Consider the following 26,360-nt stretch of genomic DNA (forward strand, 5'->3'; position numbering starts at 1 on the left):
GAGAACTGAGAAGTGGTCAGAGAACTCTCTGGAGAGGCATCAGAGCCTGAAGATGGGCCCATTTCCCACATGGCTGAGGACTGGAGGGAAGGGCAAGGCTACCATGAGAGGGCAGCGGGTAAGACGGAAGCACTTACCTCTGGAGGACTTGCGGTGTGGGGAGTCCCCTTTCTGGAGCTTGCTAGAACGGGAAGGACAGATTGTGGGTAATGCTGCTCCCAGCTTCCAAGAGCTGCCCCCACCCAGGTCAGCAGAAGGGGCAGGATACTACAGGCGCTTGGCCCAGCACAAGGATTTGGCTATGCTTGCTGAAGGGAGAGGGAGAGAGAGAGAGAGAGAGAGAGAGAGAGAGAGAGAGAGAGAGAGAGAGGTACACTCTGCTGCCTCTGCAGACAGCCACCCCTTCCTGTTAAAGTCTTAATTGCCCTCTAAGACCCAGTTCAAAGGTCTCTTTCCCTGCCCCTCCCCATTCCAGCAGAGGCCTTGCTGCTTTGTGCCCCTAGTTATTTCTACAGCATCCACCACACTGTTCTACAAGGTCTACCTCTCTCCACTGGAGGGTGAGGCAGGCCTGGGTCTTACCCACCTCTACTGCTTGGCTCTGTCATGCAGTGGATGAGAATTAGGTACTGAGCTACCCTGACATCACTCTGGGCTGGCAATGCTTGCCTCCTTCCAGTGGCAAGATTAGATAGAGGGCTGGTTAGGGTCTGGTACATCAAGGACACAAAAACTTCTTGGAGGGGAAAAGCTCAGGTATTGTGACTGACTATGAAGGATTTAGTTTTATAGTGAGGACTTGGTTCCTGATTCATAGGCCACTAACCCCCAGTAACAAGGAGAATCATATGACCCTAGTGCAGCCACATAAGCTGCAAGACCTTGCTGGCCTCAGGGTACTCTTAGCTAATAGAAAGTTTATACCACTGACCCAAGATGGTAGCTCCAGACTGCTTCCTGGGATGGACATCTCTGGTAACAGAGGGACCCATGTGTCAAATCCTCAGAGGGATTTAGGGGTTTGGTCTGTGCCCAATAGAGGCAAATCTTTGGCACACCAAGGAGCTGAGCCAGGTGTCAGCTCCTTCTACCAAACAATGGCTGAAGCTGCTGTCTCACCTATCCCCAGGCTGGGGCAGCCACACTCTCTGGGGTGAGAGCTTCCTTGTGACACCTCTAGTTGGCCAGTAGAGATCGCATGCCACTCATCCTATAGTCACTCACCCCTTGTACCCATGGGTGCTGCAGAACTTGGGCAGCGCTGAGTCTTTGCTTTGCATCTCGAACCAGGAGCTTAGAGATGAGGTCTTTGGCCTCAGTGGAGATATGAGACCAGTCCTTGTCGGGAAACTCGTATTTGCCTTCCTGGATGCTCTCAAATAGCTTGTTCTAGGCATAGAGAGTTCCTTCTGAGGTCACACTGGCCGGGGATGGGCAGGATATGCTGCTGCTAATCTGGTCACCCTGGCTCTAACTCTGCTAGAAGTGCTGCTCATGGTTTGAGAATGCCATGGACAGAGCCTCCTCCCTAAATCTCCCCAGTTCCCCCAGTAATGCCCAATGACCTTGGAAGGCTAGAATGGCCATGCTAGGAGAGGTGATGTGTAAATATCATCCAGAGACCATCATTCCTGGCAGCCTCCTCCCCCCACCAGCATGCTACTCCTCCCCTCCCCACAGCTTACATGCAGTAGTTTCATGCCTCCATGTCTTGGTCTGTGCTTTTTCTAACTACAGTTCTTATTTCTTCCCCAAGCCAGACATACTAAAGTCTGTTTAGGTCTGCTCTTCTCAACAATCCTCCCCTAGAGTGTTATCTGCCTGAATGTCTCTTTCTATTTTACCTCTAGCTTCCCTACCAGAAGAGGGAACCAAACCCCTCCCAGATGGGACAGTCTCCTATCCTAGACCTGTCCTGTGCTCCTCCATCACGCTGACCCCCATCTATGCCCAGTGAGGCCCAAGCAGCACTTACCTGGCACACCCTGCATACTTCTCCCCGGTCCCAGCCACAGTCAGCCCCACAGTGACCTACAAAGGGGGGGTAGCCACTCAGCATGATGTAGAGGACCACACCCAGGCTCCACAGGTCACAGCGCTTGTCATAGAAAGTGGCCTCATCCCTAAAGACCTCCACCACCTCAGGTGCCATATATTCTGCAGAGCCGCACTGTAGGGTAGGGCATGGGAAGGGAGATGGTAAAGAGAGAGGGTGAGTTCATGGTAAGCAGATGGCAAAGTGCAGAATGTAATTCAAGCAAGAGGATGGAGGGATAGCGTTACAGACTCCCCAGTACCCCAAGGACACAAAGAGAGGCATCACCCCCTATGGGTCACATGTCTTGTGTCCTTGGGTCTTCCTCCAGTGGCCCCAGGTAAGGAGCCCCAGGAGGACCTCCCTACTTCATCTCTCTATAAAGCAGACCCTGTATGTATACACTTAAATGCCAAGAATGGCATGGATGGGGGGGGGGTCTGTGGAGATTTCCCTGATCCTGCAGGGAGTTTTTCAAAGTGATTCTTGCCAGCTCTTCACTAGCTTAGAGGAAGGAAACCTCAGAGTTTAAAATTCAGAGGCCATTGAATCTTGAAGCGTTCTGATGAAATGTTCAGTCTCCCTGTCCTTCAGAAAGGTAAGGCTCAGGATGGACAGCGGCATGGATCCCTCCCAGGCCTTGCACAGAAGACTGCTGAGACGAATTAAACACATGCATCTTGCTTCCCCCTCATTATTTCAGGCTCACCTACTCCTACTCATTTTTTCTCTATCACTCCTATCTAATTTGATTAGAATATGGTGAGTGCGTTCAAGAACAGATAATATTTTCTGTTACTGGCAATTAGAGTTAATGAATTCCAGAACAAGGGAGCACTATATGTTGGATGCCAACGTGGAAACATTCCTAATAACGTTGCTTAGAATAAGATACAACATAAGCATATTTAAAGGCAAGTCTTTAAAAAAAGGCTATTAGGAAAATTCACTGATGAAGCATGCAAATCTCAAAAGAATCATCCTAATTACCGCATATTAAGGATGTGGGAGAGCTGTCTTCCGGAGAAGCAGCTCCCAATGCTACCATTTGAAATGTGAAATGTGACGGGGGAGGAACAACAGGACAAGTGATCCTCTGTTTGTGTGGCCTGGGACCTCACAGTTTTCCCACGGAGTGTATTACATACTTTCCTGGGTGGGATGATTACTCCTTGCCTCTACCACAAGGGGGATGATGCATTGACTTCAGCAGGGATAAGGGATTTACAGGCTCTCTACAGCTTCTATGCAATAGGGCAGGCTGTGCAGCGTCTGTTTTCATCTGGGACAAGAGATAGCATGCAGTCTGTATTTGCGGAGACAACGGGTTCTTTTTTGGCAGGGGGGACTCACTCCAAATGAAAGCTCCAATGGCAGTTTCATTAGCAACTGGGTACTGATTGGCTTGAGAGTCAGGGGGCCACTTAAGAAGTGTTACCTGGAATTTCCTTCCCTATCTCTCTGTTCATGGTGTCACAGATTCGGATGCCCCACAGCACAGGGCACAGGGTACATACTGGAGTGGTCAGCTCTGGAGTGGTTATGGGTGTGCAGGAGTTGTTCAGTTTCACCCCACTGCCCAAGTCAAAGTCACAGATTTTCACTGGAGACACCTACAAAGGAAAACAGAATCCAGGGGCTGTCACAAGAAGCTGGAGGTCGTGGGGACAGCAGCATGACAGAGGCTTGGCTGTCAACAGCAGCTGCTCTATCTGCCAGGCCATATTTACTGTCCTTGGGTTAGCTAGGCACCTGAGGACTGACTCCGAGCTCTCCTCTTATTTCCTAAGGGAGAAGGAGCTGAAATAGATGGTGTTAAGATTGCTGTGACCTTATTATGATTCTCTCCCCCTCTCTTTTTTCATCTAGCCTCCCTCCCTTCCTCTTTTCCTACACCAACTCCCTAAACAGGGTCTCTCCACATAGCCTGGCTGTCTTGGAACTCACTATGTAGACCAGGCTGACCTCAAACTCACAGAGAGATTCACCTGCATCTTTTTTCTGAGTGCTGGGATTAAAGACGCGCATCACACCTCCCTGTTTTAGCAATTCTTAAATTTACAACCTTGTGGCATCAATTATATACACCATTATCACCATCAGTTTCCAAAATTGGTGACTAGACTCTAGCATTTACTGCCCATTTTTGACCCCCAGCTCAGGCAACTCTAGCCTACTTCTGTCTTGATTAGTTGACCTGTTTTAGATATTTCACCTAATTGGAACATACATATTTGTAAATGTACTCCTCTCACTTAGCATAAATGTTTTCACTGTTGTTGTTTTGGGCAATACTGGGAATGAACACCCAGGCTTTGTGCATGCTAGGTTAGTACTCTCCCACTACCGTATCTCCCGTCCTGACATAAATGCTTTCAAGATTGATGATTATAGCAGGTATCAGAACTTCATTCTCTTTTAGGGCTGAGTAATTACCCTTTGTATGTAGAGATCATGTTTCGTTTATCCATTCTATTGATGGACACAGGGTTGTTTCCATGGTGGCTACTCTGAATAAATGTTGTTATATAGATTAGCACACGAATATCTGCTCCAGTTTTTCTTTTCAATTTTGAGCACGTACCAGGATAACTCTTGAGTCATGCAGTGTTTCTTAGCCTTTGGAGGACCTGCCAAACCATTTCCCATGCTTCAAAGCACCAGCAATGTGTGAAGATTCCAACTTATCCACATCCTCACCATCACTAATAATTTTCTATTAAAAAATAGAGTCAGGCTGGAGAGATAGCTCAGCCATTAAAGGCCAGGCTCACAACCAAAATATAAAAGATGCATGATGTGAAATCCACAAAATATCAATAAAAAGCTAATTTGAAAAAGAAAAGAAATTACCAGGCCAACAAGCTACAGCAACACCTTGTACCAAATAGTGGTGTCTGTCACTTTGATCTGCAGTTCACTAACAACTAAGGGTGTAGAACATCTTTTCATGTGCTTGCTATCTATCTGTACAAAGTCTACTTCCTCAAACCCTTTGACCATTCCAGAATTGAGCTGCGGTTCAGCTGTCTAGTTTTAGGTGGCCTTTATATATTTTGGATATTAAACCTTTATCAGATAAATGACTTCCAAATATTTTTTCACATTAGTCAAGTTATCTTTTATGTTTCTTGATAATGCCTTTTGACATTTAGCCTCTCTTAAAATTTAGTTTTTTTCAACCATAAAAAGGGACAATAAGCATGTGTGGTGATATATTATTTATGACTGGTTAAAGCTTGCCTGAGGATTCAGAAAGCAAAGTCAGGCACAAGCCATAGAAGCCAGGCACACACTTTTAATCCCAGCAGCCAGAAGCTAGGAGGTGGTGGTACACACCTTTAATCCTCGGACACAGGATTAAGAGGTAGACAGACCTCTGTGAGTCCAAGGCTACACATGGTGAATCAGTCTAAAAGAGAATTATAGCTCACACCTTTCATCCCAGGCTTCATAAGAGGTATATAAGTCAGTATCTGGATTCAGTATGAGGCATTTGTTCTTCAGCCACACTGAGGAGAGGCAGCAGTTTGAGACTTGGTGAAGAGCTCGTGTGTGGATCAGCCCTTTCAGCCTGAGCTAGAGGTGAGAGCTAGTGACCAGCTGCTTTGCTTCCCTGATCTTTAGCTTGAACCCATATCTGTCTCTGGGTCATTTATTGATTCATGTTACAAGCATGTACCATGGAGAAGAAATGAAACAAAGGGCGGAAAACATCTTGTAAGTCAGAGGCAGTAATGGTAAGCTCTGAGTACCCTTGGGACTCAGGGCCAGCATACCTTAGTGTTTGTTCAGGGTTTTCCATTTGCCAGGGAATGATTTTGTGAATTTTTTTTTAAAAACTTCTCTGAGAGTCAGTTTCTTCATCCATAAAATGAAGATAAAAGTAATATCTACCTTAAGATGTTTTCTAAATACTAAATAAGCATAGAAGCCTGGCACAATGTGAATATTTGAAATGTTAACAGTAATTATTATTAATGATCATAATATACATTATGAAGGTGTATGCCAGAACCACTGACAGGAAGTCACAGTCACAAAATCTTTTTTTTTTTTGAGACAGAGTCTATGTAGCCCTGATTGTCCTGGAATTCACTATGTAGATAAAGCTGACCTTGAACTCACAGGGATCTGCCTGCCTCTGCCTCCCAAGTGCTGATATTAAAGGTGTGCATTACCACAACCAGAAGAAGTCACAAAAGTTTACTTGAGCTAAAACTTTAGCATCCTCACAAAGAACTGTGTGTAGTGGACAGACTCACACACTCACTTCCAGCTATCCCTTAGCCGTGGACTAAAGCTTCTGCATTCAGACAAACTACTCTTGCGTAAACATGCATGCACACACATGAAGCTGTGAATGTGGACTACTGGTACTATCAACCTCTTCTAACACAGAATTTGTTAAATTCATATACTCTTATGGAAATGCAAACACTTCCATTTACTAGTAGATGGATGGGCTAAGGTAATGTTTGCATAGGATGTACTGTTCAACATAAGCAGGATCAAGCACTGATGTTTTACTATTAATGAGCACCTTTGGAGACAGAAATAGAAACAAACTTTTATCAAGAAGAGTTCCTAATTATTACTTCTAATAGTGGACACCATCTGGCATAATACCACACCATAATTAGCATTTGTGGGCAGAGAGACAGCCATATAAAAGAACATTTTTCAGTTGTCTCTGATTCATACAACTACTCTTGAGGCACTGGGATAGAGAATATTAATGCTGTACAAGGCTCACATATTTTACGAGCTTGCAGGCAGAAGCCAACTATACAGATGATAAGATCAAAAAGGCACAAGGACTAACTACCTGGAATTTTTTTGGGGGGTTAGGGAGAGGTGTTGTTTCAAACAGGGTCTCACTCTGTAGCTGAAGCTGGCTCTGAACTTATGGTGACCCTCCTGTTTTAGCCTCATGAATCCTGGGACTACAGGTGTAAGCTGCCACATCTGGCTGGAATATGGGAACATTACATATTAGGTACAAAATTCTCATGTGTTCACAATAATAAGCTGAACTTGGTACTTGGCTAGGGGACTTTCTAACTCCCTGTTTTGAGGCAGAGAGTTATTCCTGATCAACATGAACTCTAGCATGCCAAACCAGGCCCCAAGTAAGTACCTTTTCTGGAGATTCACATAGTATATTTTCTGGCTTCAGATCACGGTGAGCAATGCCTGGAGTGACAGATAGCAAAGAAGGGGTTAATACATGTACATAATTATCAAACATTCCACACACAATTAATTTTTTCCAAATGCTGTTGTTCGCAGATTAATTCCCAATTATGGTACATTAAAAAACCAACGAGCTGCAGGAGGCAGCAGTAACCAGAGACACAAACATGAAGTGCCGTTGATTCTGCAAGTTCTTTTGAAGCAGAGGTTTTAGAAGTCTGGCAGGGATAAGAAGTGCTAACTGAATTCCAGCCAGCCTACTTTCAGCACTGCAGAGACAACCTCAGGTTCTCACTGTGCTACCCGACATGAAGTAGAGCAGATAGCCCTGCAGGTGGCAAGGCCTGGGTCAGCGATGTAGACATAATTAGTGCCTTGTTTGAGAGAGTCTTGGGGGCCTGGATGGTTCTACCTCATTTCTTCTTGTGCAATGGATTTTAGAAAAATATTCCTCCAGTGTGACTCCTGGAATGCTCAGGGGACCAAGTGTTAGCCTGCACTTCTCCCAAGGCTTCTGGAAGTTCCTTCTTCCCTGCACGCTATGGCGTGTCTGTGGCTGCCCTGTCTACAGTAAAGCTTTGACAGAGTATGCTGCTCTTCAGAGACAGACACCCCAGTGTTTGGACCAGACCCCTGCAGAGTGGCTGACCCATGATGATGGGCTTAAATTTTGCTGAAATGGCCAAGAAGGCACCTCTGGAGGAAAACCATCTTCTAACCATAGAAAGGGACAGAACCAACCAACGAGGCCATGGTATTTCTGACAGAGAACACAGAATTTCCCTACCCTTCCCTCCATAGCACACACAACACATACAGCACTAGACACAAGGCCTGGAAGACTGAACAAGACTCAGACAACTGCTGCTTCCGAGGACTGGGAAGCCGCTGAAGACACAGAGTGAGGGGAAAGCGAGCCTGCCATACTCAAACCCCCTGGATGACCAGCTTCTCTCACAGGCCAAGCCCAGGCTTCTGAAGTCACTTCATGAGAGAAGAAACGGCTGAGCTCCAGCAAGCTAAGTAACGTCATCAGTCACCTAATTGAATGAGAACCCAGAGCAACTCAGCAAGCCTGCACAAATTGAGTCAGGCAACTGCTCGCCGCACTAAAAGTGAAGGATATTTTCCGTTATGGCAAGCGCTCCCACAGAAGACCATAAGCTGCACACGGAGCCTTACTCTCCAAATAGGTGCCCGTGGTCCACCTGTGCCTCTGCCTGGACTCAGGGAGCCGGGCTGTAATAATGGGCCTGCCTGAGTGAACACACCAGCCATCCAGCTGCTCTGGTTCATTTCCCAGAGGTTAAGCTGCAGTATGTCCAGTATTTAAAAGTAGGGAACTTGTTTCGGGGCTGACCCATTCTTGCCCAATTCATCTTTTCGGCATGAAGTTATTTAGAAAACAGCCAAGTTCAGCTGAAAATCGTTTTTCATCCCCTCCAACTTCTAGTCACATGGGCAGCAGGCCAGCTCGATGGTAAAAAGCACTTCGGAACTCCTAAGACACCACTGGCCTCTGTTCCCTTTAGTGCATTCTTGTAAATAAATAAATAAAAAATAAAACTGCCCTTACCCCTCCTCCAAGGTATGTGCCTGTGAAAAGTGTGACCCAGTTTTGCAGTCTACAGAGGCAGCTTGGGGAGCAGTTGTAAATCTTTGTCATGCAGGTGTTACCTGCATGCATCCCAGCTTTCAGAAACAGAACCCCTTCCATTCATCATGCTGCACAAAGTACAGACATCCCCTTCTAGGAATTTTCAGCCCTGGTGCAAAGTCTGGGCCCCAGCATGGACACTAGCAGTTTGCAGATCACTTTCGGCCTCTGAGGAACCTGAACCTCTGCTCACCTGCCATACCTGGGTATGACACATATCTGGCACAGACTGGAAAGCATGTATGGCAGGCTTATAGCTGGGTCTGAGCACTCATAGCCACATTTGTGCAGGGAGCAGCGTTAACTCACAAACTATCTGCTCCAACTCCATTCCCCCTGCCCAAACCAGGCGGAACACTTTATTTCAAGGAAAGTCATTTTAGAATAAAAACTCTTTATGTCTAGTGGGACAGGGTAGAAAAAGTAACATTTAACAAAGGACTACTCTGTGCCAGAGGCTGGCCACACACACACACACACACACACACACACACACACACACACACACACACACCACACACACACACCACTGTTATAAGTCTTTATTACACATTTGTGTAAGAAGCTGTGTGCATCTTCTGTATGTACTGTGTGTATATGCATATACATGACAAGAACTGTGCATAATGACCCCATTGCTACATGTGTGCACACATATGCCCACAAGACCCATAGAAGATACATACAACTACATAAATGAGTTCATCTAATACTTAATAAGTAATGTGTTAACTACCAGGGAGGACACTGTTATCTCTCCTAGTCTTTACCATAACACCACAGGGTGGGTGCTACCACTGAAGGAACACATGAGGGCTACAAGAGGGTAACTCAGTTTTCTATAGCATTAACAAAATGCATGTAATAGTCTAAGAGACTTATGGACATGCGTAAATATTTAATTCATTGCAGAAGTTCTTAATTATCAGATACATAAGACTACCTATACCTTTCCAGGCCAATGTGAAAGAGAAATACAGGTGATATGCTTTAAAAGATGAAAAGGAATGATGCTAAAATGCTCACATGGGAACGGACCATTCATTTATGAGCTTTATATTATTTGTAAAGAAAAGGAGGGGTTGGAGAGATGACTCCATGGTAAAGACTATAAATCATTTTTACAGAGGACCCAACCCAAGTGTGGCTCCCAGACTCCACATCAGGCAGTTCATAACCTCCTGCAAGTCCAGCTCAGGGGATCTGATGCCGTTGGCCTCCTTGGGCACTAGTGCTCACTTGTGTATACCATCACACAGACACACGTACACATGCATAATTAAAAAAGGAAATGTGCCTCCAAAACAATACAGAGAAACCCTGTCTCGTAAAACCAAAAAAATAAAAATAAAAAAATAAAAAAAGGAAATGTTTTTTTTTGTTTGTTTGTTTGTTTTTTTTTTTTTTTGAGACAGGGTTTATCTGTGGCTTTGGAGCCTGTCCTGGAACTCGCTCTGTAGACCAGGCTGGTCCCAAACTCACAGAGATCCGCCTGCCTCTGCCTCCCGAGTGCTGGGACTAAAGGTGTACACCACCACTGCCCAGCAAATGAAATGAATTTTAAAAGAGAAAAGAAGCATTACCCACGTAGAGCAACAGTACACAAACCCACACACGCTTTGGGCAGTGTGAACTCCAGTCTTCTCCCTTCTTTCTCCTGGACCTCCATCTTGCCACCCTACTATCCCCCACCATCCACAGCAAAGCCTAGGAGTCATGTTGCTTCCCCTTCCTAAGTGTGCAAGTTTGAATCTTGAGGTGCCAGCAGGGCTACCTCAGACAGTCCCTCCCAGGACTGTCCTTGCTACCTAGAGGCTGGTCAGCCCAACCTGCCCGCCCAAGGCAAAGGCTTGGATCACCTTTAGTATGCAGGAAGTCAAGGGCAGTGGCAACATCCCGCACCACTCTGCTGGCTTCCAGCTCATTGAAGTGCTTCTGCTTCTGGATGTGCGCTAGGATGGAGCCTGGGGACAGACGGACAAGAAAGAACAGCTTGGAAGACTCTGGCAAGCACAAGTTTGCAGTGGGGACTCGGGGCTTACTCGTTGCTTAATGTCTAGCACCAACTGCGGTGCTGGGCACAGCAGGACCAGCATATTTCTGCTGAACCAGACCTCCACCTTCTATGCCTGTCTGTGAGGAGTTCAGGTGCAGAAAAAGAATTATATACAAGGTAAAAAGATACTAATGCTACTGGGGCTGATCTGGCTTCTGAAACCAAAAGGAACTCAAACAGGACACACACAGGGCTGTGGGGGCTTAGAGACATTTCCTCCTCTTCATTTGGTTCGGATCCAGAGAAGAACACAGGCCTTCCCATGGGAATTCCCACCCTCCTTGGGTAAGTAAAACCCTGGGGGTAGGGGATATGAGAAGACAGGATTACTTTCCTCCTAAAATTCTCCTTTACATGACCTTATTAATTTTGTTGGCATTGATTAACATTTATTGAGAATTTTCTATGTAAAGAGTTGTTCAATCCTTTTTAAACACATTATCTCAACACAAATGCACAAAAGAGATAGAACAGCAATTCCCATTTTACAAATGGGCAATGTCATGTCAGAAATGGTCAAACAATTTGCTGAAGCGCACACACTAGCAAGTGGTGGAGCTATGACTTTTGCCTAGTGCACTCAGCCTCAGAGCTTTGTGTACACTTCCTTTCAGTAGGACTGTGGTCCAACTGGGGGACAGGCAGTCTTGAGCTTACCCACAATCCTTCTAACCCCATAGTCTGGCTTCACCAGAGCTACACCTTAAGCGACATGGCTAAAGAGAACCCCAGTTGCACCCAGTAGTCAGCCTGCTTTTCTTCCCTCCCTCCCTCCCTCCCTCCCTCCCTCCCTCCCTCCCTCCCTCCCTCCTTCCCTCCCTTCCTTTCTTCCTTCCTTTTCTTTCTTTCATGTGTAGCCCAGGCTGGCTTCAAACTTGTGATCCTTCTGCCTCCACCTCCTTCAGCAAATCCTACTGGTGTGCACCACCACAATGAGCATACCCAGTATTCTTAACATGTAATTCATACTCATTACTGGATGCAAGTATTTCTGGGCTGAAGGTGTCATTCTTAGGTCCTAAAAATGGCCCATGCTTATTTATTATGATTTTTGCCCTACTGAATAAATCTCTTGCTTCTAAATTTATTTAAAAAGCAAGGCAGAGTGGCTTAGAGGTTAAGAGCACTGTGGGTTCTTCCAGAGGTTCGGAGTTCAATTCCCAGCAACCACATGGTGGCTCCCAACCATCTATAGTGAGATCTGATGCCTTCTCCTGGCATGCAAGTATGTATGCAGATAAAAAACTGTATAAATAATAAAATAAAATATAAAAAAGACTAAAAAAAAAGCAAGGCAGAGAATACTATTCTACATACTTCTCAGTTATCCCTAAGCACAGTCGGTTGTTTTACTAATACCAATAGCCAGCACTTATTGAACCCTTTGTGCCTACAGCACAGTGCTAGGTACTTCACAAGTACTATCCCATTCAGTCTTCACAGTGGCCCTATGAGGTAGGTGCTACCAGTAGCTCTGTTGTACAGATGAGAATGCCATTTGGAAAAGTATGACTTAAGTTTAGCTTTGTTAGTTTCTAAAAGCCCCTCAGCTCTGCACAGTGGGTAAGCAGAAGGGAGGGAATGTGTCATTTTTGTTTTCACTACGCCAGAGGACCAACTTAAATGTACATTCCAGTGACACAGTGCAGTGGCAGAAAGGTATCTTTCTTCTACTTGAAGGGTGGCATGTTCTTGTCCCCCTTTGTATCCTGTCTGTGTTCCAAACAATGGGGCCCGCTTCTCCTCTGTTTAGCCTTTCTAGACTTCACAATGTAAGCCAAAGCATCCATTTCATAATTAATTTAGTTAAATGGTGAATGTGTCAAAACAGGGGATTGATAAATTGATCACTAACAGTATCTATATACGACTCCTATGGTAATGAAAAGGCATTTATAGACTGCCCACACAGGTGACATTCTAAGCTCTGCAAAATGCTAATTATCACCCTTCCCTCCGGCCTCTCTTCTCCCAAACCAAGGGCAGTTTTTAAGTCCTTCATCCTTTTTATTAGCGTGACTCATTTTAGAAGTCTCTGGGATTCATGATGGATGATCACCACCCTGGGTCTTAATCCAAAGTCCAAACACATACTCAACGAGGTATACCTCCTTGCAATTTCTCAAAGACCAAGTAAAACCGTGTGTCATCTTCAAAGAATTCAATCAGCTCCAAAATGTTCCTTAAATAGAGAAAAGGGGGGAAGAATTATATGCTAAAGTCCACTAATAAATATCCAATACAGAGGCTGTAGTGGGCAGAAATCAACTTGAAATCAGAATGCTTATTAACGACTCATGTCTGAGAAGCAACCAATGGTGTTAGCAAGATTCAGGTCACCTTATCTTTCCATAATGTTTAGTCTCTGGTGCTTTCGCCAAGTCTGTGCTGTCAAACCCCAACCCTAAAATCCACTAGGTAGAGTTATAAAAAGTCCTGGTCACATTAAACTGAATAAAATCTGCAGCCGACTGGAAGCAATTGCGGCTAATAACACTGAATAGTAGGTGAGTGTCCTGGAGGCAAGCAGCAAATAATTACTTGCCCTCCCTCTTGCCCATAAATCATGGGGCAGTATTTACATTGCCTGGAGAAAATGGAAACATCTGTCAAATAGACTTGGGGCCTAACGTGGGCACCGCCAGACCCTAACTGCTAAGCGCTGCTTAATGAAACCGCCGCGTTCCTGGCCACCATAGCACTTGTGGTCTTCCCCGGTGAGCACTCTCTGTCTACCCGAGTATTGCAGTGCTCTGCCAACAAGGTCGTCTTGTAGCTCAGCAGGGAAGCCACTGGCCTGGATATTGGAGGTGTTGGGGGCTTTTTTCTTTGGAAGAACGAAATAAACCTAGTCGAGTCTCTAATGCTGAGCTAAGAAGCTGCAGGGCTGGAAATAAAAATCTGTCCCTCGTAAAAAAATGCTGACCACTTGGGGAGATACCAGGCTTTTACTAGTGTGAAGGCGTCCAAATAAGATGGCCAAAATGGCCTAATGTGAAAGACGATTGTAGAGGCAGTGCCTGGAGTTAAATCAACAGCGGCCCCCATCCTCCAAGCTTAATGACAAAGCCATCAATACCAGGCCACTGGCTCCCTGCTGACCCTGCCAAGGAAGGGAGGGGGTGCAAATCTTGGAGGTGACCCTGATTTAAAGCCACAGTGGGAGGACCACTCATTTGGAGCTGTGTAACACAGGGCTAAAGGTTACTGTGGCCCAGTTATCAAGCAAAGAGTGCTGGTCCGGCCTTCAGCACTGTAATGGCATCTTACACTGGGTACAGAAAACAGCAGTGAACAGTCTTCAGCATTATGTGTGTGTTAAAGTAGCCCTAAAGACTGCTACCAGGCACCACTCTGCTGGCCCATCTTCCATAGGCACTAGAAAAAAAAGGAAGCCCTATTTCTTCCTCAAATAGACACTGATTGGAGGGGCTCATTTTCCTACCTATGGACTACCGTCATTTACAGTATTTCCATCAAGAAAGATAATTTATTCGAGTTACCCCTATCCCTTCTCCCCTCTTGAAAGATGGAAGGAGCTACATGCAATTGTGGAGAAGCAGTGACCGTGACATGCTGGAGTTGGGGACGGTAAGAAGTAATCCCTTCTGTGGCCAAGCGTTCCCCAGAAAATCAGCCACCCACATAACACACTCACTTGTTTCCTTGACACTGATATAGTGTCTCCACTTCACGGAATACTCGACTCCGACTGTGCCCTGCTTGCTTTTCAATGATCTGTTGGAAGAACAAAACCTGTCATGTACACTATTTGACCTCAAGACAGATCCCCAGCCAGAGCCCCTGGGAGGGGACAAGGTTAGACACAATCCAAATCTACTCTCCAGCAGGAGTCTAGAGTGGGCTTCAGTGACATGAGGACAGGACAGCAGCTAGGGCTTCCATGTAGTTGTCTCTGGCTATGTACAAAGCTGCTGCTTTGGGCCTGGAGAGATGGCTCAGTGGTTAAGGGCACTGGCTGTTCTTCCAGAGGACCTGAGTTCAATTCTCAGTACCCACATGGCAGCTCATAATTGTCTGTAATCCTAGTTCCAGGGCATCTGACACCCTCAAACAGACAAATGAGCACACAAAATAAAATATGAAGCTGGTGGCTCCTGGCTGCACATGGAGTGCTGGAGCAACCAGTGAGATAGTGGTTTCTACTGGCTCTCAATCCCAAGGGGCAGGAACCACTGTGCTGAGATCCCGAAGGGCAGGTATCACTGTACTGAGATCCCAAAGGGCAGGTACCACTGTGCTGAGATCCCGAAGGGCAGGTACCACTGTGCTGAGATCCCGAAGGGCAGGTATCACTGTACTGAGATCCCAAAGGGCAGGTACCACTGTGCTGAGATCCCAAAGGGCAGGTACCACTGTGCTGAGATCCCAAAGGGCAGGTACCACTGTGCTGAGATCCCGAAGGGCAGGTATCACTGTACTGAGATCCCAAAGGGCAGGTACCACTGTGCTGAGATCCCAAAGGGCAGGTACCACTGTGCTGAGATCCCGAAGGGCAGGTACCACTGTGCTGAGATCCCGAAGGGCAGGTACCACTGTGCTGAGATCCCGAAGGGCAGGTATCACTGTACTGAGATCCCAAAGGGCAGGTACCACTGTGCTGAGATCCCAAAGGGCAGGAACCACTGTGCTGAGATCCCAAAGGGCAGGTACCACTGTGCTGAGATCCCGAAGGGCAGGTATCACTGTACTGAGATCCCAAAGGGCAGGTACCACTGTGCTGAGATCCCAAAGGGCAGGTACCACTGTGCTGAGATCCCGAAGGGCAGGTACCACTGTGCTGAGATCCCGAAGGGCAGGTATCACTGTACTGAGATCCCGAAGGGCAGGTACCACTGTACTGAGATCCCAAAGGGCAAGTACCACTGTGCTGAGATCCCAAAGGGCAGGTACCACTGTGCTGAGATCCCGAAGGGCAGGTACCACTGTGCTGAGATCCCAAAGGGCAAGTATCACTGTGCTGAGATCCCGAAGGGCAGGTACCACTGTGCTGAGATAGAGGAAGGGCAAGGATGCGGGAGGATGGGCAGGGTGGAGAGGAAGCAAAGGCTTTCTACACAGAAGCCACTATGCAACTCCTACAGATACAAGAAAAATACTTCCTCTTCTGCTAACTTTACTCTCTGGCAGGCTCTGGGTAGGTAATTGAGGCATTCTGTGTTGGTCAACCCTGACAACCATGCAAAAAGGATAAGGAAGGTATATGTCTTCTGTCTACTCCCAGTCTTCTCTCTAGCCCACACCTGCGCCCAGCCTAGACAGTATCCTTCAGCACCAAGAGGCCTCACTGCTCCCATACTGTGGGCAGTTCCTGCTACAAGGCTACATCTCCACTTGGAGCTGCTCGGCAAGTGCTGACTGCAGAAATACATGAGGCCACTCAGTTGTGGTGTGTGTGAGGTCAAGCTGACTCTGAAAAGGCCCCTGTAGCCATCCAGAGCTCTGGAGCATAGTAAACAGAGCCTGCAGGCAGAACTAGTCACAGTGCAGAAGGGAACATCCTGCCTCTTCCTTCTAGCTGCTTGGCACACTTCAAAAGGATTTACTATGATGTAATACAAACATGTGTATCCAGCTGTAACATGGAGGTTAGTCACACCTGTTAGGAACTCACTCTGGACCCATCTTTAACTATCAGCAAGGTGCAGTGCTGGGGAACAGGAACTATATTCCTCTGAGTTATTCAGTGGCACTCATCAAGCAAGGATGGTCAAAGTTAAGAGATAACTCTCCAGCCAGCAGGCTTTCCAGCAACAGCTGACTTCTCTCTAAGGAGATAACCAATGGGTTCCGACCACTAGCCTGGGAGCCGAACATGGATAACTACTTTGAATTAGAGGCAGTGTGCATCAGATTATTGGGATATTCCATCCCAGCTCTGCAGTCACTGGGTGGATGCTTAGAGGGAAAGCAGTAGCAAGCCTGGTCTTGGGGAGTCATGCTGGGAGATCTAGCTTGTCTTAGGTTGCCTAAAGCTTCTAGAGGGACATGGATCAGAGTGCCATGTTTTCCTCCTGTGACTCACCCTGGAAGAAACAGATCTGCTGTCCATTCACCCACCCACCCATCCATCCATCCATCCACTTTTTGAGATAGAGTTTCTCCCTATAGCTCTGGCTTACCTGGAGTTCACTATTAGACCAGGATGTCTGGAACTCATAGAGGTTTACCTGTTTTAGCCTCCCAAGTGCTGGGATTAAAGGTGTGTAACACCACACTGGGCTCCACTCAATTTAACATTTACATATGTATATTCATGCTTTAATTACTTTTAGGCATATTAAAAGTTCTCTTTAATTTATAGTAACTTGTTTACAAAGAGGAATAGAAGTAGCCCTTTTGTTATATGTGGAAAGATACCCCAGCCAGAGGTTCAGCAGAGATCTTCTTCATAATCATAATCCACAGCTGGGACTGAGAGTTGGTTGGAAGAGGTATTTCTTTGAATCCAGTTCAGCAGGGTTGCCCTGAAGGAGGCAATGCTTAGACCTGATGGCTCAGCTAGCTGATCTGAAATAAGTTTAACTGACATCACCCCCCCCCACACACACACACACACGCCAGCTTCAGTAAGCTTCTCCATAGAGTTCAGTGGTTCTCAAACAGTGGGTCTCAGAATCACTGGGGCACTTTTGCTCCAGGCTTTCTTCTGCACTGAGAAGCCTGGCTCTCTCAGCTGTTAGCTCACTGGCTGATTCCTGCCCACTGCAGTTTAAATCTGCCCTCCATCAGGGTTTTCAGACCGTCCTGAGGGTCACACTCACCTGGATGGTGACAAGCACAGCTCTGGGCCAGGCTGAATTTCTAATGCATTAGGGCGAGATCATGTGCATTTCTCACACTCTTCAGGGGATACTGGTGCTGTGGCCCAGGGACCCTACTTTGAGAACTGCAGCTCTGTCTCTCTCCTCTCAGTAGCCAAATGGTTTGAAAATGAGACACGCCAGAGTCATGCAGCTAATTAAAGTCAGCACCAAGGCTAAGTCCACATCTCCTGCCCCAAAGCTGAGTGCTTGGTCAGTTTAGATCTTAGTCCTCACCACCCTGATTCTGGTCATCGCTTGTGCTTTGTGGTTTGTCAAGGGTGTCTTCCAGTTCATTTTCACCTTCATAATCACTTCACCAGACTTTGAGGGCAGGAGCCGTCACTTTCATTTAGATAGAGAAACCAGGGCTTAAGGAGCTTCAGTGAGTTGCCCAAAGTCAAGTAAGTTTGTTAAAAAATGATTCATGCAGAGCTTCTACTTCAGAGCTTACGTAGCCTACATGGAAACAGCCTACATGGATGTAAGTACATTATACCTATTAATTTATTCAATCCCCATAATCTTATATAAGTTCTATTATTTATACCCATTTTGCAGAAAAGAAAACTGAAGGACAGAAGGTTGAGTAACTTGTTCGAGTTTATAAAACAATTACGTAGAAAAGTCCAGATTTGAGTCTAGCGAGTGCAGGTATGCTCCCCGCCCCCCCCCCATTCTGTCCTTTCTGAGCTACCATGTTGCATAATACACAACTTATTTGGTTTGAGTCAAGCTAGGAATGTCAATTTGCGGAGTAGAGGTGGGGACCCAGTGGGACACTCACTTTGACAGCATATTCTTTGCCAGTCTGCAGGCTCACAGCACCCTGGACTTTGGCATAGGCTCCCTCTCCCAGCAACTCAGAGGTCAGCTTGTACACATCTAGAGGGGAAACAGGCGAGAAGAATACCAGGTAAGCCACCCTACTGCAAGGCATGATAGGAAGACCTACTGTCACTTGGCTTCTCTGGTCTGCTCACCAGGCAGAAGAGGCCTCAGTGACAAGGACCTCCTAGCTTTCTCAGACACCTCTCAACAAGGCTCAGCAGACACCTGCTCCTCATTTTAGAGACAAGGTCAGGGGAGGGCTTTCAATTCAGAACCTACTTTCTGGACACCTACTGTGTCAGTAACATTAATAGGGACAGAGTAAGGAACAGAATCCAGTGCCCCCTCCTCTCTCTCTCTCTCTCTCTCTCTCTCTCTCTCTCTCTCTCTCTCTCTCTCTCTCTCTCTCTCTCTCTCTCTCTCTCTCGTTTTTGAGACAGGGTTTCTCTGTATTGTTTTCGGAGGCTGTCCTGGAACTCGCTCTGTAGACCAGGCTGGCCTTGAACTCACTGAGATCCCCCTGCTTCTGCCTCCTGAGTGCTGGGATTAAAGGTGTGTGCCACCAATGCCCGGCCAGTCCCTCCTCTCTAAGGGTTGAATCCAGTAGGTAAGACAAACATACGCAGCATCCCAGAGTAACCCAGGCCCTGGTGAGTACCACAGAGGGACAGAGGGACAGCACAGCAAGGAGGAGGAGCAAGCCTGGGAAGTGAATGGGGAAACCCACGGGCAATCTAGGGATCTTTGAAGAAGGGTATTATTTGAATGAACAGCATTCACTCATTTACTCATTTGCTGAACACCAACTACGTGCCAAGCTCTGTGCCAGTCATGGGGGATGAGAAGGGAATAACAACTACTATTTTATACATGTAAAAGTGGAGGTCACCAGAGGAGCCTCTGAGATTTCTGAAAGTCACCACAGGAAATTAAGAGACAGAGCAGGATGAAAACAATGCCTTGAGGTTTCAGGTCAAAGTGGTCATAGCAGAGCAGTAACAGATTCAGGCTGGAGGAGTGTTCAGAATACCTTCCCAAGCTCACAAACAATAAAGTTCTCTGAGCTTCTTCCAAAGGAAGCTGTAGCTCTACCACAACCCTTGTCGAACCCACTTTATCCTCCTGTTCCCTTCCTCAGCTGTTCTCTTGAGGCAACCCAGTCTTTAAACCCACAGCCTGAGCAGAAGACTTAATCAACTTCAGGAGATTTTATCACTCTTAGTCATGAGAGGCCTGTGCTTGCAGCAACTAACCCTGAGTGACAGGAAACCCTTCTGTGTTCAATACACAAACAAAAGACCTGCTGATTTGTGACTCTTCTAAAATCTCAGGGACTTCTCTGTCCCCCACTGCCCAACACACACACACACACACACACCAGATGTGGTGGCACACACCTTTAATCCCAGTACTTGGGAGGCAAAGGCAGATAGAGCTCCATGAGTTCAAGGTCAGCCTGGTAATACCTAGTGACTTTCAGGATAGTCAGAGCTATATAGTCAGACCCTGTCTCAGAAAAAAAAACATAAAAAATATCCATAAATCTCTATATTAAGTACTTTCTTGGTTCCATTACAGTCTGGTCTTGCAGCTGTCTATATGAGTGGATGGTATACTGTTGATTACTACTTGTAGGTGATTTAAATGGCATGGTTCCCTCTTAGAGCATCCTTCAGTACTGGCCTGTTACGCACACCACAATGTTAGGTGATTGGAGTAAAGTATTCCTGATTTAACTATCAATTTGCTGGTATGTGTGCGAGGCTAGGAAGAGGGCCCATGAGGAGAAGCTACTTTCTCACAGTGAAAAACCACATAAAGGGGATATGCTAGCCCTAACAGTGGCTACTGATCCTCTGACCACTTAGGAGAAACACTCAGCGATTCACATCTTCTTATCCAATGCTCAGAGATAGTCCTGGCAGCCCCCAGCCTAGTGCCTTGAGCCTGGTCATCCATAATGTCTGATGATGCAACATCAAGTCCCCAACGAATTCTCACAAGGAGTCAAGCACATGCAGCTCGAGTTGCTGCAGCCTCCGAAGGCTGGTTCCCCACTTAGAGAAGACTGCAGTGTCACTGCAGCTGTGGCCTCAGTGTTTTCGCTTCATCTTTTCTGGTTCTTCTGCTTCCCAAGCCTTCCAGGAACCACAAGAAAGCAGCTCACATCTGCTTCTGCAGGCTGGTTATTTTTGCCACCGAGGTGATCTCACAGCACTCAGAGGAGGTCAGTGCCTCGCCTGAGAGATGTGTCCATTCTTTCTCCCTCTTGATTGCTTCTCGCTCATTCGCCTTACTAATCACAAGGATGACCTGGCTCTAAGGTGAGGTGTCCTGGAATCTGTCCCCCCACCCCCACCCCGAGCGCACGCGTGTGCGCGGCGTGTGCGTGCCTGCAGCACTCAGGCCCGGACCAACCTTCAAACTTCCCTGGCAGGGAGTCAGCGGCCCGGGGCTTGCGCTTCTTCTTCCGCCGCTTGTCGCTATCCACGATGGGAAGGGGCTCACTGCTGCCCATGTCTGGGAGACAAGAGGGAACACGAGGGAAACTGCACTGTACCAATCAAGAGTGAGTTTACCCAGAAGGAGAAAAGAGAGAGACCCAGGAGCTTTATACTGATGGTTTTAAATATCTGTGAGGGATATTGATTTGTTTTGACCCAGGAGGCAAAACCAAAGGCAAAACCATTATAGAACGTCATTAACTGTGGGAAGGGACTCAGACAGGCAGCTAGATTAGGAGAGGCAACCAGAAGCCTGCATTTGCCAAGCTCATTAGCACATGGATTTAGATCTGCCACCAGCTAAACCAAAGTCCCCAAACAACAAGCAGGGCCCACCTGTGATCATCAGAAAGGGAGGGTCCCTGGGGCTAGGAGCTAGATAAGAAAGGGTCAAGGAATAGAACCTGATGGTAAAATCAGAAGCTGAGCAATATTTCCATGGCTGTTTCCATGGCTATGCAGTGGGGGCTGCGAAAGGTCTGTATATCCTCAAAGATAACAAGGGTAGGGGCTGGGGTGAGACTATTCCCCAATTCATTCACTCCAGGAGCACAGATCCATCCTCTCCTCTCCTGGACCTTCACTGAAAAAGTACAGGGAGGCCTGCAGCTGACAAGTCTAAGACAGCCTGCTGGATGAGGTCACTTATTGCAAAAAACATCATTATCTCTCCCTGGCAGGCACCTGGCTCCCATGCTGGCAGACACAGACAGGGGGCAGACTGGGCAGGAAGGGTCAGGACAGACTGAGGCAGTAGGAGACTGAGATGGGAAAGAGAAAGGGAGGAAAAATGAGAGCCAATTGCAGTTTTGTTTCTAGGCCACTCTAGTAGGGGCCTTCCCCTGCTAAAGATAAATTACTTATAGAACATGTCATGCCCCTGATCCAGAGTGGAGCCTTAATACTCTTTGCCTGCAGTTAGAAATAATAAGATTTCTCTGAAGTCTCTGGGTCTAAATCCCCACCAGGGTGATTAAACCTCTACATCCTTCTAAAATAGAGGCACCCGAGAGCTGATGGGCAGAGGATGTGAGAGACTTTTACACCAAACTTCAATAAACATAGGCTCTGAGGGTTGTTTTCCTGAGAAGTTCAAAATGGAATCTGGCTCTTTGCTCACTGAGGGTAAGACCCACTCCCTCCTCCAAGGATCTGATGGAAGATTGCTTAGTGCCACTGCCCAAACACGTGTTGCTCACAGAGGCCGGCACTTGGCTGTTAGCAGGAAGCATGCAGAATGGCATTTTCAACACTGCAATCCAGAAAGCACAGCCAAGCAGCCGAGCATCTGACAGCTCTTCTTAGACGCATCCCTCCTTCCATTTTTGGGAACTGATAACAGCAGGTTTTCAATTATACTCCAAAACAGAGAAGAAAAACATCATCATCAACAACAACAACAAAAAAACCCACAAATAAAAAGAATTCAGAGTGTCTAGAAATGCTACTCCTGCCAACAGCTTCAAGCACAAGCTCTAGCTGGGGACAATGCCCTATGACTCTCAAAGGATTAAATACTGCTACTGAAGCAGTCACACTCATAAGGTAAATTACAAGGAAAAATGCCATCCAGATGCATTTACAGGACATTGTAAGAAATCCTTTAGAAATAAAGCATTGGAGGAGGGGGATAGGATGGGATGGGTCGGGGCGGGACATGATTGGACAATCATCCCTTTGGTGTGTCAACCCTTGTCCCCAACTATTTTTCTCACCAGTGCTGCAAACTCAGAATTGAGTGAACAGACGGTGGTTTCAGTTCCTTCACCCTCCCCTGGCCACACTCCGATTAGTGGCCTGTGGACAAACCAAACAGCCAACGGGCAGGCAGTGTGGAGAGCAGCAGGAGAGCTGGCGGCATTGTGACTCACAGGGGACTCTCAGAAATACTTACAGCTCTAGATAGAAAACCCTGTTAGCAGCAATTTATATGTGCTCTTTACCACAGCAGGACCGTGGAGCCTCCGGTGGAAGCAGCATACCCCTGGGCAGAGCCGCACATTCAATATTAGATTTTATGGCTTCACACACAAAGACAGAATACCTGGTCTATTCTGCATGGATCTCAATGGAAGACGGTATGCCAGAAAGGACAAATGGTTAACGTTTTCCTTGCAAACAGAACTTGTTCAGGGAGAGTTGTTTTTTGAAACTAGGAAAGAAACGTAGGGAAACAGTGAAATGGAAGAACTTACCCATTTTCACAGCAAGAGGTATGGGGTGGGAAAGGTTGCTGGGAATGAGGTGAGTCACACTCTAGTTTTACCACTGAGACCTTAACTCAGCGTGTCCCAGACACTGGACAAATGCACCCGCAGGGAAGCCCCGCAATCACACTGCACCTTGACCTCCTCCATTCCCCTGGTGTAGGAATTCTTCCTGGCCATCCACACCAGCTTCCCCAATAACTCCACGGGAGTTACGGTGTGTGCAATCAATCACTCTGGAAGTCAGGTATGAGGCAAATGGGATAGTACTGTGTAAAACTAGTGTCTGGTATTCCAGCCTCTGTTCCCAAGTCTCCAAGAGAAGCTCCCCTAAGACACCGGTTTTCCTGGTCATTCACTGTGTTCCCACTGACCCTATGCACCTCTGCCTTTTCTGAGTCACGGTGCAGCATCAGATGAATGCCGCCCATAACAAACTGCCCTGAAAGGGAAATAGTATATGGCACACGATGCATGGCACGCAGGCCCCTCAGGCGCCCACTGCACACTCTGAAAGAAATGTGGGTGTGCATGCGCCTTGGAAATGATGCAGGGAAAGGGTGGCCTGGGCTACGAACCCCATCCACTCTACCACACTCCCTCTCCAAAAGGTCTCAGACACAAAAGGCCCTTAACTTGTTTTCTAGAAGCCTGGTCCTCTTTTAGATGAGGGGATGCGAGGAGGAAGTAAGCAGGCAGTTCTTTTCAGTTTCCAGACAGACTGCTGTGGTCTGGAGGCTCCCAACACTTCTACTGCCTCCAGCCCTCACTGTCACATCAGCAGTGCTTGAGGACCCTATCTGTGTGTTCTGGCGGAGGCACATGTGGAATGAGGGGAGGCGAAGCTTTCAAGGCCTTATATTTGATCTTCAACACTGAGGAAGGAAAAATAAATCTTTTATTGAAGACACTTTGAAGTTTAGAGGCTGATTACAGTTTTTCAAATTATGTTTATATTTCTTGGTATTAAAATCCAATGTTTAGGCCTGGAGAGATGGCTCAGCAGTTAAGAGCACTGACTGTTCTTCCAGAGGTCCTGAGTTCAATTCCCAGCAACCACATGGTGGCTCACAACCACCTTAAATGAAATCTGGTGCCCTCCGCTGGCATACAGGCAGAAGACTGTATACACAATAAATAAATAAATAAAATATTAAAAAACAAAAAATAAAATCCAATGTTTAGCTGGGTGTGTAGGCAAAGGCCTTTAATCCCAGCACTCAGAAGGCAGAGGTAGGCAGATCTGTGTGTATAAATTCAAGGTCAGTCTGGTCTACAAATCAAGAGTCAAGGCAGGGCTACACAATGAGTCCCTGTCTAAACAATGGAGAGCAACTGAAAAAGATATTCAGTGTCAATCTCCTGCTTCCATACCTCTGTGCACAAATGTATATTTGTGCTTACATACACACATGTATACACCCACATGAACAGACTGCACTAGAAGTGGATCAGTATAGGTTTTAAGGATACAGATCGGATACTCAGCCTGGCACCTTCACTCATGGAGCAGCTGGAAAAGGCCAAGGAATCCTGGGGGTGGGGCACAACCCATAGCAATAACAGGTACTGGCCACTGCTCTCCCCAGCAGATACCTCAAGGTCTACTCTCCAATTTAACTGCCATTTCTTGATAGAGTCTGATGAGTCAGCCCCACTGTCCCTCAGGTTACCAGACCCACACTCATTCTTTGATAGTCTATACAAAGACCGCCAGTTGTCATATCTCATGCATGACGCTAGAGGGTCATCTGGTTCACTCAGCTCTGAAAACAGTTCTGACTCCCTCCCGGCTCCAACTCCGGAGCTCTTTGAGGATCCCAATCTGCCTGAGTTCTTCCTTCATTCTGAAGGGCTTTCTGGAAAGGGAGAATGGTGGACAGCAAGTTGAAGGGCATAATCAGACAAACTCAGCTGCATCCTCAGGGTCAGCTGAGGAGAATGGACAATGGGAGGAAACTGGGGGACTGGGAGTAGCTTAAGAAGAGTGTTTGTCTACCACGCACAGGACCCCGGGTCCCATCCTCAACAGCAACCGTAACAAACCACAGACAAAAAAAGAAATGGAGGAACTGAAGGCAGTTTGACACACACTTAAGGAAAGGGTGGAGTAAGGCGTGTAAGACAAGGAAAGAGGGGACATGGGAGTCTGAGGTCATCTGTGCCTCTGTAGCAACAGAAGTCGTGGTGCACACTACTATAATATCTACGGTGCACACTACTATAATATCTACGGTGCACACTACTATAATATCTACGGTGCACACTACCCTCTCATGATGTACTCATGTGCCAGGCAGTGTCTGAAGCCCTTTATGGTTACTACACTTTACAGACCCACTGATGCAGTCTGTACAACTCTGAGGCAAACATAATGCTAGCCTACATTTTACAAATGGAGAAACTGACACAAATGGGTAAAAGTGGGATGTCGTGATCAAAGTGATACGCCATGATCATCTAGTGAGTAAGCAGCAGTGCTAGAATTTAAGCCTAGCCGCTGGCTCAAGAATTCTAACCCCCGAATGACGCTGGAAGGCAAAGGTGGTAGCTGATGACAGCCAGGCACCAATGCTATTGTTTATAAACCTTGGTACAGTGGTTCTTTACTGATGCACTGTGCTGGCTAATTTTAGGCCAACTTGATACAAACTGGAGTCATCTGAAAGAAGGCAACCTCAATTGAGAAAATGCCTCCATAAGATCTGGCTGTAGGGCATTTTTGTGATTCGTATTTAATGGGGGAGGTCCCAGCCTATTATAGTTGGGGCTATCCTCAGGCTGGTGGTTCTGGGTTCTATAAAAAAGCAGGCTGAGCAAGCCACGGGGAGCAAGCCAGTAAACAGCACCCCTGCACGGTCTCTGTGTCAGTTCCTGTCTCCATGTTTCTGCCCTGACTTCCTTCAATGATGGACTGCTACCTGGAAGTTCCCTCCCCAACTTGATTTTGCTTATGGTATTTCATCATAGCAACAGAAACTCTAACAAGACAAGTACTATGAGACTCTGATCTCTCAGCAGGCCTCCAATCCCTTAGTTCACTCTTTATA

General features: G+C 46.7%; 1 protein-coding gene across 8 annotated transcripts in view; it reads right to left on the reverse strand.

Moving 5' to 3' along the window:
- The window catches only part of Mknk1 (MAPK interacting serine/threonine kinase 1), a 39,495-nt gene that overhangs the window by 2,438 nt on the left and 10,697 nt on the right, over positions 1 to 26,360 (reverse strand). For 2 of the 8 annotated variants that reach the window (XM_013114940.3, XM_013114939.3), the window contains 11 exons: positions 23,148 to 23,255; positions 21,018 to 21,119; positions 18,556 to 18,653; positions 14,603 to 14,682; positions 13,053 to 13,126; positions 10,748 to 10,852; positions 7,176 to 7,231; positions 3,553 to 3,648; positions 1,976 to 2,170; positions 1,225 to 1,389; positions 138 to 181 (listed from right to left, as the gene is read on the reverse strand). In XM_013114940.3, the coding sequence (XP_012970394.1) occupies positions 138 to 181; positions 1,225 to 1,389; positions 1,976 to 2,170; positions 3,553 to 3,648; positions 7,176 to 7,231; positions 10,748 to 10,852; positions 13,053 to 13,126; positions 14,603 to 14,682; positions 18,556 to 18,653; positions 21,018 to 21,119; positions 23,148 to 23,163 (1,031 nt within the window). In that variant the 5' untranslated portion in view covers positions 23,164 to 23,255. Of the gene's footprint in view, positions 1 to 137; positions 309 to 1,224; positions 1,390 to 1,975; positions 2,171 to 3,552; positions 3,649 to 7,175; positions 7,232 to 10,747; positions 10,853 to 13,052; positions 13,127 to 14,602; positions 14,683 to 18,555; positions 18,654 to 21,017; positions 21,120 to 22,302; positions 22,462 to 23,147; positions 24,186 to 26,360 lie in introns of those variants that run through there. The other 6 variants (XM_013114936.3, XM_021228371.2, XM_021228374.2 and 3 more) reach the window with 5 other exon arrangements.

This window comes from Mesocricetus auratus, unplaced genomic scaffold (genome assembly GCF_017639785.1).
Source record: "Mesocricetus auratus isolate SY011 unplaced genomic scaffold, BCM_Maur_2.0 Super-Scaffold_100014, whole genome shotgun sequence".
Taxonomy (NCBI): Eukaryota; Metazoa; Chordata; class Mammalia; order Rodentia; family Cricetidae; genus Mesocricetus; species Mesocricetus auratus.